The 12,201-nt window shown below is 31.7% G+C and overlaps 1 protein-coding gene across 1 annotated transcript; it reads right to left on the reverse strand.

Annotated features, from left to right (window-relative positions):
• Nucleotides 1-229: 229 nt before the first annotated feature.
• Nucleotides 230-12,123, reverse strand: LOC148611018 (eukaryotic translation initiation factor 3 subunit G-like). The gene is made up of 9 exons (XM_088591065.1): nucleotides 12,021-12,123; nucleotides 11,883-11,929; nucleotides 11,387-11,481; nucleotides 10,051-10,110; nucleotides 8,210-8,317; nucleotides 3,180-3,471; nucleotides 2,824-2,957; nucleotides 1,256-1,362; nucleotides 230-779 (listed from the first exon to the last, which is right to left on the reverse strand). The coding sequence occupies exons 1-9, from the start codon at nucleotides 12,083-12,085 to the stop codon at nucleotides 761-763; spliced, it is 927 nt and encodes a 308-aa protein (XP_088447191.1). The 5' UTR covers nucleotides 12,086-12,123; the 3' UTR covers nucleotides 230-760.
• Between the last annotated feature and the right edge of the window lie 78 nt (nucleotides 12,124-12,201).

A 12,201-nucleotide genomic window follows, 5' to 3' on the forward strand; every position in this document is an offset into this window, starting at 1 on the left:
CCGACGGACTCAAGCCGTAACAGAAAAAAGTTTGAATATAATGCAAGGATCCTTCTGTAATTTCATATTGTGATATAATGTGGAATAAATATGGTCAGTAATTGTCATCATTTATTTGAAAACTGATCAAGAAATAGATTAAATGAAATGTAACCAAGGTGAAAGTATTTTTAACTCAGGTGAATGTCCTATCAGCAATCTTCGGAAGTACTGGCAAAAAATGATTAGATCAGAGATCAATCTTCTTTTATTAAAAAAACGTTGTTTTCACAATATTCTTTAGGTATTATCGGCATTTATTGCTTCAATTGCATTACTACAAACTTATTTCATTGAATCAGCAAAATTCAGTATGTTGTTTATGCAGCTTTAACAAAAACTCAATATCTTGAACTGCTAAAAATTAACCCAAAAAAATGGACAACTAAACTATGTGGAGAGTCAGTCAGATAGACAGATGGTTCCTTTTACTAATATATGATTAAAAACCAAGATCAGTAAATATAATACTCCTAGAAATCTTCACACACAACATGTTTTGCCCAAACAGCATAAATGCTGCACATGTAACACACCTCTAAATATACCCCTACTTCATAGTTTTCCCTATTAGTGCCAAGTGTAATATATATGCCACAACAGATTTTTTGTTAATGTTATCTCATATTCATCAAGAACATCATTTCTCTTTCTCGTATTTTATTTTGAATTCAAATAAGAGCCTTTACTTTAATCTGTAGCACTGAATTCTCTCTATGGTCTAATTTGTCCCAGAGGGCCTGCAAATAAAATGAAAAGAATATTGATACATTAACTGCTGGCTAGACAATGCTTTATAGTTGTTCCTTCTTCTGATTATGTTGTTCTTTTTTTTTGTCTTAATATTAATACCTTGCAAACATCAAAATTTTGTCTTTTTCACATTGTAAAATTGGAATAAAGTAAATAAACACTGTGACATGCAGTTTCTTCAGAATAAAAAAATGCAATTTCACTGAGCACAGTAAGTGAAATAAGACCACAGTAAAAGACAATGAGAATCTTATTATTCTCCTGTTCCAAATGGTGTGTCAGTCAAAAAGACGAATGTACTGCTGAATAGTTATATCAAGTTAAATAAATGTTAACTTTAAAGCACAACATACTGTTTACAGATCTAGTTTTTTTTTTTATAATTCTCATATGTCGAACAATAATTATTAGAAGATAGATGATGAAAAGGCACTATCAATAGAAAACAAATTGATTAACTTACTTGGCCCATTCAACATTCAATATAAGATGGTCATAACCAAATCCGGAAACTCCTGCTATAGCCCTTGCAGCATCCTCTCTTCTATGGAAATTAATGAAAGCGAATCCCTGAAAACACAAATAACTAAGTGTATTATTGGGACAGAATTGGGTCTTCCACTAAAAGTTTTTTAATTTACTTTAACCTATTTATGAATATATTTTAGGACAATGAACATCTTTAAATGTTGATGTATGTGTGTTCATGACTAAGACAAACTTTACATTATAAGCTGCAATTTCACTTTGACTCAAAATACCACAATTTTGTTTAAATAGTAGATAACTTTTTTCCTCAAAGTACTTTCAATTCGAGCACCAAGAATTACTTTGTGTGTGTGAGTGTCAAATCCTACATCAATCTGATCTTTCTGAAAATCAATTATTTGCTGCTAATCCAGATACTGTAAAAGTACTATATTTCGCAGTTGCCAATTTTCGCAGATTTTGTCAAGTCAGGGGTCAAGATTAACTTTTTGAGGCCAGTAGCTACCTGGGCTACTAAACTATAAAATCAATTAGCCCACAAAAAAAGTTGGTAGCCCAGACTTTTTCTGACAAAATTTTGGTATGTAAAAATACTTGTTTGTGGGTATGAACTATTTGTTCATTGTTGAAGACCTTTATCAAGATGCAGAACAGGAACAAAAGCCCTGTTCCTTGATAATTTCTATTTTTTTTTCACTGTACCGTGTGGTTTGTTGTCACACACACATTCACCTGTGTGGTTTCTTCGGGTTTTTTAATCCCAGAAATAAAATTCCACATTTAACAAAATACTGGATGTGGAAATTAAAGCAATTCTAAATAAGAAAGTTCAGTTACGAACTATTTCCATAAATTAGATTTGGTTACCAATAAAATTTAACTAGGGACACTACATTTCAAATGGTAACCAGTTAAAACTCTGACTGAAACTTTTGTTTCCAATAATTTTTTTCTTTTGCATTTCGCCAGCTGGGTTACTAAAATAGAAAAATGGTCACCAAGGCACATTTTTGGTCGCCATTGGCAAATGGGCAACCAATAATCTTTTCCCCTGCAAGTGAACATATTCGTGGGTATCAATTTTAAGTAAAGCTTTTCTGCTACTGCCAATGAAACAGAATATCATATATATATATAGTTTGTGTCACTTAAGTGTAAGTGTTTGTAAGAATCAGGCAAAATCAGAAACATGCATGTCAAAAAACCACTGTTATGACAATATATTTTCACTCAAGGATGCTTTCTCTGTTTTGAAAAAGACAATTATCTAATTTCTGTATCACTGGATCTGCTCAGAAATTATTCAAAAGAATGTTAGAAAAATGAGGTTTTTGACAAGGTTATCTATCCCTTGAGATGTTCATTTTCAGTACATTTCAACCAAATTATAACTCAATGCACCAACATGAGGTGTAATATCTTGGTCTTTTTTCCTTGATCCTGATGAGGCAAATAGTCCAATCAAACTTTCAAAACAGTGGTTTTTTCATACCATGTTTCACCCACTGCCTAATTCTTACAGAGACTGACACTTAAGTATACCTTAGACTGTCCTGTGTTTTTATCTTTTGCCAGATAAATTCTCTGTATAGGTCCAAATGGTCTGAAAAGCTCTTGAAGATCAGATTCTCTAGTATCTTCTGATAGATTGGTGACTCGTATAGTGGCAGATTCATCTAAATTGAAAATTTATAAATATAAAATTTAATAGCTCTGTCAAGTTAATTATAGTCTTCCATGAAGTCACCTTCAAAATGATGTATGATTTAAAAAAAAAAATAATAATAATCAAATCCAGAAATAATTCAGGAGAATTCCTTTTGAAAGCGCAAGAAAATCGTAACTGAAAAATACTTACTTATAGTTAAGATATATACATTACTTTAAATCAATTTTACCTCTTTTAGACTGCATTGTCTCCCCTTTTCCTTTAGCAGCACCATCTCTCAGACTTGGTGGTACATATTTTCCTTGTTTAACAGGTGCTGGAGCACCACCTGCAGGAGCTTGTGTTGGGGGAGGTTGTTCCCCTGCTGGTTTATCACCATCCTGGAGTTTCTCTTGGATTGGACCAAGAGTATCTTTATACGGACACTTGGTGGTCCAATGGTCACCTTTGCAAATACGACACGAAACCATCTTCTGAGCCTTCAATTTAGCCAATGTATCTTCTTCCTTTTCTTCCTTGACCTACAATGAATAATACCATGCTGACTGAACTATTTTAAGTAATGAAATATTATAGACATATGTTTAAAATAATGTGAAAGGCACTGCTGGGTTGTTGCATTGGCCATGAACATTTTCAGATGGGAAGCCAGTGACCAATTATGTACCTCCGTTTGTTACTCTAAAAGTTTTCTAATATCAACTGTTTGTATCTGAATAACCATGTTTAGATATGTCATCACTTGTCTTTTTTCATGTAATGTTTCTAAGGATTAAATACCTAGACATTGTATGTGGAAGACATCAACATTTTTATTCCAATAAACAGTCTTAGTCTAAGACAATGAAAATTCCACCAGAGGGCCTGATAATGGGAGTGGATATTTTGGGTATCCCAAGCCCAAGCTCAACTTACCCAAGATGAAAATGATTATTGCCAATATCTGTTTTAAATTGAGAAGAATTTCTTAGATTTTTAAAATAATAATGTCTTTGAGTACAAACAAATGTACTGAAATATTAAAAATAATGAGATAAAAATTTTGCTTTCAAGTACATTTTTGTATCAAAGAAAATGATTCAAAATAGATATTTTAGGTATCCCGTCTCATGAAAGGGAGGTCAGATCTAAAAACTACCTAAATGAAAAAGATGATAAACAAATCAAAATTTCAGTTTTGTCTCATTTTATATATTTTTAAATGTTTTTGCTATTGTATGAATTGATGGATTTTTAACAGTGTCATATCTACTAGTAAATTGTTATTTCTATTTTTATTTATCATGTATTTATAGTTAATTTTCATTTTTTGTTATCATTATTATTATCTAATACAGTGAGTGTATATTAGTATAATATTGTTATGGAAGTGACTTTATTCTGTTAATATGTACATGTGGAAGTCACTTTCATTACATTACAAAGTCCCTGCCAAATGTTAAAATATTTTCAATGAAGCATTTTTAAGGCCTACAACTCTTTAAGAGTCTATTTTGTTGCTGAAAATTCCCTACTCTCCATTCATTAATAAATGGTCTATTTTGAACCTGATAATTACAAAAAAATATTAATTTCTCAAACAATCTAATGAGGAATCCAAAAATAGCTTTACTATTTTTAGAAACACTTCTCTAGAATTAACATTTTTTTATTTGATAAGTCTGTTATGTTCCTAATGTATCTAAGTTATGATGTCTATGGACAAGTCACTGACATGTAGGTAGGTCAGCCTGACACAACTGTATCCCATAGATCTCTTCTCATGTGGATATTTAATGTTTTATGTGAATTTTCCATCACCTGAAACAAATAACTTCCTATCACTAGATTTCTGAATGACACTTTTAACACCATCAGAATTTGGCCAAACTTAATGGTTTTGGAGATACATGTGAAAAACAACTGTCTAACTCCTATGTTTTATTTTTAGCAACAGCAGCCATGTTTTTCGACAGATCAAAAATCCCCACATCAGTACTATGCAGGATACCCTAAGGAATATTCATACAAAATTTGGTTTTAATTGGTCAAGTAGGGTCAGAGTAGAAGATTATTTAAAAAACACAAAATCAAAAATAGTAAAAAAAAACCGATGAAAAAGGGCAATAACTCCAACATTGTTAAATCTATTAAAACAAAAATTTGAACACTAATAGATCTCATAATGCCAAACACTTTTACCCCAATCAGAATACGGCTCAACCTAATGGTTTTAGAGATATACGCAAAAAACTACTGTCTGACCTCTATGTTCTATTTTTAGTAACGACAGCCATGTTTTTCAACAGATAATAAATCCCCACATCTGTTCTATGCAAGATACCCCAAGAAACATTTGTACAAAGTTTTGTTTTAACTGGTCAAGTAGTGTCAGAGGAGATTTTTGAAAAAAGCACAGGCAATTGGGACCAGGATTTATATTTTTTCATTTATAATTTTCCTCCAAAATATCATTTAATCATTTTGTTTCCATATTTGAGTTATTATGCATGTTCTCTGATATGTCCACTTGCTATTTATTACTGTTTATACTATGCCTAGTTTTCATCTATATACTTCTCTAACAAGGCTAGAAACTGTATAAATTCTAAAAATAGAACTTTTTTTTACAAAATGGTAACTCCGCTTCATTTTTCTCTTAGAATTTTTTTCCAGTCGATATCAACAAATCGTTCATTTCTTATTGTATTTTCCTTCTTGCACAATACTTATTTACGGCAAGACAGTGTCTTTATAGTCAGAAAATAAACTTAAATTCGAATGCATAGAAAATGTTACCATGCCCGGAAGTTTCTTAGAATTTCCAGGGGAAGTAACACAGATTGACTCCCGAGATGTTCCCTATTTGCTGAAATGAAAGAAAAGGCATAAGAAGTTCTGACCAGAAGTTAATTTGGTTCCCTGGTCAATATCGTAAGCAACCCTAGGATCGCTATATTTTTATACTTTTTTTTATATTATATTAGAGAGGAACTTGTGGAATATTAACCAGCTGCCAGGTTCGATCAGGAGTATACATGGCGCAAAATTTCGAAAAGTTGTAAAAATGGAAAAAAAGAGGGAAAACAGTCAGAAGTTGTGCAGAAAGATGAAGAAGGAAAAGGAAATCCCACAGATTAAAAAACATCACATCATGGTAATTTTTGAGACAGAAATACGAAAGTTTACAAAATATTAGCCTTAAAAAGATTTTCCTAAAAAAAATCCAAAGTGGACAAAAATGAGTGCTTTCTAATATTAAAAATGATTTTTTAATATTACAAAATGGATTTGTTGTATTCAACTACGATTTTTTTCATATTAGAAAATCATTTTGTAATATCAAAAAATGTGACTGATTTTGCAATATTGCAAAGTGGTTTTTTAATATTACAAATTCATTTTCTAATATTACAAATTCAATTTGTAATATTACTAAATGTGTGATATTTTGTAATGTTACTAAATCAGGAATTTATAATATTAGAAAATGAATTTTTAATATTACTAAATGAATTTCTAATATTAAAAAATTATTTTTCTAATATCAATTAATATTAACAGCAAGCAGACATGTCAGAGAACACACAAAATAACTCAAATATGGAGACGAAATCATCTATGATATTTTTGAGGAAATTTTTTAAAAAAATCCTGGTCCTAAGTGCCTGTGGAAAAAAGTTACATTAAAAATAGCAAAAAATCTTCGAAAAAAGGGCAACATGGCTTAACAGATTATAACTAAACTTTGACTACAGATAGAACTCATCATGCTGAATATTTTTGCCCAGTCAATATTTGGCTAAACCTTACAGTTTTGGAGATATATGTGAAAAACTCATGTCTATTCCCTATGTTTTGTTTTTGGTAATGGCAGCTATGGTTTTCAACGGATCAAAAATCCCCACAACTGTTCTATGCAAGATACCCTGAGGAACATTCATACCAAGTTTGGTTCCAATTGGTCAAGTAGTGTGACAGGAGAAGAGTTTTGAAAAATTATAAACGACAATGACGGACAACAACCAACGGCAAGTGAGAGCAACTAGAGAAAAATTACCTTTCCAATTTTCAAATTTGATCTATAGCAATTAATTTGTTTCTTTATTGAAGGAAGACTTTACAACCTACCTGTACAACGTATTTTGAAGCCATAATCCTGTTGAGAAATTACTAAAAGGTAGATAGATGTATACTGAATCAAACTAGAAACTAGAAGCCCTGTTTATCACAGAAGCCCCCGCCTCATTTGTTTTTAGTAGATCAAATAAGTCTGTAAGACACTACTGATGCCCCCGCTCGCTAGATTTGCCGAATTAGGAACGTTTATTTTTTTTATGAAAATATGGTTTGTAGATTTAGAAATCCTTCCAAGACTTGTGTTACTCATGGTCTGGGGATCAATTTGGGGATAAGAAATTCCTAAATATACGCATATCTACATACTGCATCCTGGCCACATAGTGTCATGAAATACTGTTTGGTAGTGTCAGACTAGTTGCGATGAGAAAAACAGGACCGATGGACATATCAATAGACACATAAAAAATGTTAATACCCCCAATAACACCCTAAGTTTGTTGCTTTGGATATATTTCTGACAAAAATAACAATAACTATCACTCAGTTCCGTTATATTCCACAAAAATCAAGATCTTATGACCTTGCACACCATCATTATGTGTAGAAACATCCTGCAAAAAATATTTTAGATGAAGAGACAGCCATAAAAGCCATATAGCCCTACTTCTGATGAAAATGATTAAGTCTAACTTTCACCAATTTCCATAATATTTCACGAAAAAAATCAAGATCCTATGTCCCTGCACACCATCATTATGTGCAGAAACATCATGCAAAATATATTTTAGATATAGTTCAAAAACTGCAGAAAGAGATAGCCATACAAGCCATATAACCCTATTTTTGAAGAAAATAAGTAAGTCTAACTTTCACTTATTTCCGTTTAGTGGTTTGAAAAGAGTTGCTGATTAAAACTGCAGATGAACTAACGAATGAACAGCACCATCACTATATACAAAATGAACCTCAAGCATTTCAAGCCAGGATATAAAAACACAAATGTCTGGTAAATACGTCCATTTTCAAACTATAAAAACCACTAGTAAAATAGAAAACACCTGCTTCAAACTAAATTCTTAATCACTCCAATGAAGTCTTTAGGTTTTTGAAAATGAATATTAATTGGACACACGTATACAGGCTAACAACAGAAACATGTACTATAGTAAACCAGATAAAAATAACAGTATGTTATACCTCATCATTATGAACAAACTGCATCAGAATCTCTTCTACTTGTACTATAGTATTAGCAGGATTAGGTCCAGGAGGATCCTTCTCAGCTGCTCCAAACTTTCTCCAGTTCTGAAGATAAAATGCAAGCTTCAAGAATTATGTACAGGAGCAGCAAATACCAGTCTGTTATAAACTGTAACTGTTTGGTAATCTTTTGGGCTACTTCAATTTATTCTTAAAATTGTATTTGTCCTAAATGCAGGACTGCAAAATTATTTTCAGGACTACTATATTAATCTATCTAGTTAGAAAAGTTAAGTGTCAAACCCTAGAGATGTAGCTAAATTGTACTTAATCGAAAAATGAAACTGAATCTGATAGAAAGCATTTCTTTTTTAGATAAATCATCATTTCATTCCTACAGAAGTTTTATGGTTGCCATCATGAACTTGTGGATTGTTACGTATCCATCTGCACCATGAAAACTGATTTGTTCATCATGTCATAGTTTTCCTTTCCTCTTTCCTTTTCCCCCGGACTTGACTTTTTATGAGCAGAAAAACATATGACGCTTACTCTATCAGTGCACCTGGTCTATGTTCCCAGTTTTTAGTGGAGTCAGAGTTGCTCATTTGCTTTTGTTACTTTGTATGTATAATTTTAGTTACTTAACGTTTTTGTTGTATATGTCTGTTTTCTTTTGACTTCTGCTAGAACCTTGGTTCCCTTGATTACTCTTGCATAAAGGATAACACTTTAAGTTTTAATCTAATCTTTTCTCTTGCTAAAAAAAGTTTTCTTACTTCTAAAAACACATAAAATCTCACTTAACCAAAACAAGAAGCTCCCAGGAGCCTGAATCGCTCACCTTCTTGAATTTTGCCTTTCAAAGGCAATAAATTAAACAAGTTGTCCAACAATTTTGACTAATGAAGTCTTTGGTAGGACTATTACAAGATCTTTTCAACAACTGAAAGTTTCTTTTAATATATCATAGTTTTCAAGATATTGACTGAAAACTATAAAAAAAAAATTATTTTTCCCCTTTCAAGGGCAATAACTCCTACAAGGAGTCTGAAGACTTTAGTAGTCCTAATAATATGGATCATTTCAGCTATTGAAAGAATCTGGATACACCTAATGGTTTAGGAGATATATGTGAAAAACTACTGTCTGACCCCTATCTTCTATTTTTAGTAATGACGGCCATGTTTTTCCATGAATCAAAAATCCCAACATCAGTTCTATGCAGTATACCCCAAGGAGCATTCATACCAAGTTTGGTTTCAATTGGTCAAGTAGTGTCAGAGGAGAAGATTTTGGAAAGAAATAACATTAAAAATAGCAAAAATTGTGGGAAAAGGGCAATAACTCCAACATGGCTTAACAGATTAAAACCAAAATTTGACCAGAGATAGATCTCATCATGCTGAACACTTCTGCTTACATCAGAATTCACCTAAACATAACAATTAAGGATATATATGCGAAAAACTACTGTCTGACCCCTAAGTTCTATTTTTAGTAACGGCGGCCATGTTTTTGGACGAATCAAAAATCCCCACATCAGTTCTATGCAGGATACCCCAAGGAATATTCATAAAAAGTTTGGTTCTAATTAGTCAAGTAGTTTCAGAGAAGAGTTTTGTATAATTGTTAACGACGATGACGGATGACGACGAAGGAAGCCAAGTGATGGCAATAGCTCACATGGCCTTTGGCCATGTGAGATAAAAAGTAACAATTTTTTGGGAAGCAGTCTAATGAAAACTTCTTAGAATTAATAAAACTGTCCAAAACAAATTTGTTAGCTTTAAATTTAGCCAACCTACTTGCATACTATAATGAATGAAAATATTTACCTTCCTCCTTGCAATGGATTTCGGAACTCTTCTCCTTTCAATTTTGTATGTCTTTATCACCTAAACACAAGTAAACGATTAATGCAAAAACAACCCAACAGTTTATAATAGGTGATTTCAAAATCAAAAGTAACTTGTTTACTCTACAAAACACTATCAATCATTATCCTTTTTTTCCTATTTCGCATAATAGAAAAAAATGAGTGCAAAATGGCCCAAATCAAAAAGAACTTAACAACTGATTTGTATATACATGTAATACATACACATACATGTATATTATAGATTAGTATAATTCAGTTGTACTTGTAGCTGATCATTCATACAAGTATGGAACATTTATTACAATATACTTTAATTCTATGGTGTTTTCAAGCACATTACTGTGCACAATACATTACATCATTTTTCAAGAGATAATTTCACCTCGAACAAATTCTAGTGATCCTATAGAAATGTTCAAATGTCAAATTATTGGGAACAAGACCAATACCATCCCTTATTATTTTGTTATCATGACTTATTTTTCCTGTTCACTGTACTCGTTTTTGTTGCTATTCTAGACTTTTTCTTCATTGTGATTGGTTGTTTTTAACTAACAGCTGGTAAAAAATATCAATAAACACCAACTGGATTAAACAAAGTACCAAAGGCGTTGAACCCCATGAGATATTTATAGGTATTTTAAAAACTTTATCATCTGCTGATGGTAATTCGTTCTTACTGTATTTCCAAAAAGATAAACTATTTACAACGGATTCAGCACTTTCAGCACTACCAGAACTACACATCCACACAATACCGATGATTCAAAATTTCAATTTAAATTTCGTTTTCTTTTTTTGTTGTTATTTCATTTCAATTTGTTTTTATTTGGTTTCTCTATGTGTAATCTTGTCAAGCTATTTTTGAGTTTAAAACGTAGCAAGTGGAATCCATATATGAATATCAAAGGCATTAATAAAATATAGTCGAACTTCTATACATGCATTTGAATTATTCTTTAACAATGAATCATGTAAAATATAATTTCAATTGTATACTGTAAAAACGGGCAATGTATTTATACAAAATAATCACTTCAATTTATTTTGATATTCATCTGCCAGATCTCTTTCGCGGTGGAAGTACTTTTAAGGCTGTTATCAACAGGACGTCATTTTAATCGACATCAGATGATTTAATGACTAGGAAGTCATGTGACTGCCGAGTAAAAATTCATTTTCTGTGAATTTACCATCCTGTATCTATCCACGTATAATCTGGAAAACTCAGAGTTTCATTAATTTTTAACAAATTTGAGTGTTAGAGAATTAAAGTGTATATTATTGGCTACCTTGACTTGTTTTCCCTCTTCATTGTACTTATATTCAGTGACAACTTTTATTCCTTTGTTTTCATCAATAGTCTCTGCTGAAGGAGGTAGTGCTCCTGGAGTAAAGAATAAAATAGTTTACTGGTCAAGGAGTAGTTCTTGTCTTGAGAGCAGATTGGTGAAAATTAGCTTCTGTATTGAAAGTGACAGGATCCACTGACTACACTAAGAGAAAATCAATCTGTTGATGAACATAGTGCTCCTGGAATACGGAACGCAATATCATATCTTATATAATTTGACAAAACATCACCGTCTTAGGTATCAGGAAAAGTTGGTACACATACAGGTGATACATTTTTTACCATACCTTTTTTATAATCTTTAATTTGAAAAAAAAATCATTTTAGTGATAACTTAAAATATTCTGAAACAGTAAGGTAATATAGGGACCCGCAGTATATAACTGTAAATTCAGTACATGCAAAAAAATTGATAAGCAGATGTCAAACCTTACCATCTTCTCCCTGTTCCACCTGTTCCGCCCAACTAAAACCTTTTGATCTGAAAATAAAAATAAAGATTATTTTACACAAAAATGGTGCTTAGGATCGTTCTATTGACTTTAAAAATGGGTAATTATTAAAATTATTACTCTGAATCCGCTGATGGCATGGCTCTCGTGTTCACTTCCGGATAGCCAAAATTAACCAACAACATGAAAATGCTAACTTTTTTTCTTCGCTTTCATAGAATAGATATTACGTATAATCAAGTTTTAATTTATCGTATATTTTGTTATTTATCTTGTTTCACTATAGTCTACTAAGTACATT

Source organism: Perna viridis, chromosome 7, assembly GCF_037379345.1.
Source record: "Perna viridis isolate PV_CMFRI_1.1 ecotype Kerala chromosome 7, ASM3737934v1, whole genome shotgun sequence".
NCBI lineage: Eukaryota > Metazoa > Mollusca > Bivalvia > Mytilida > Mytilidae > Perna > Perna viridis.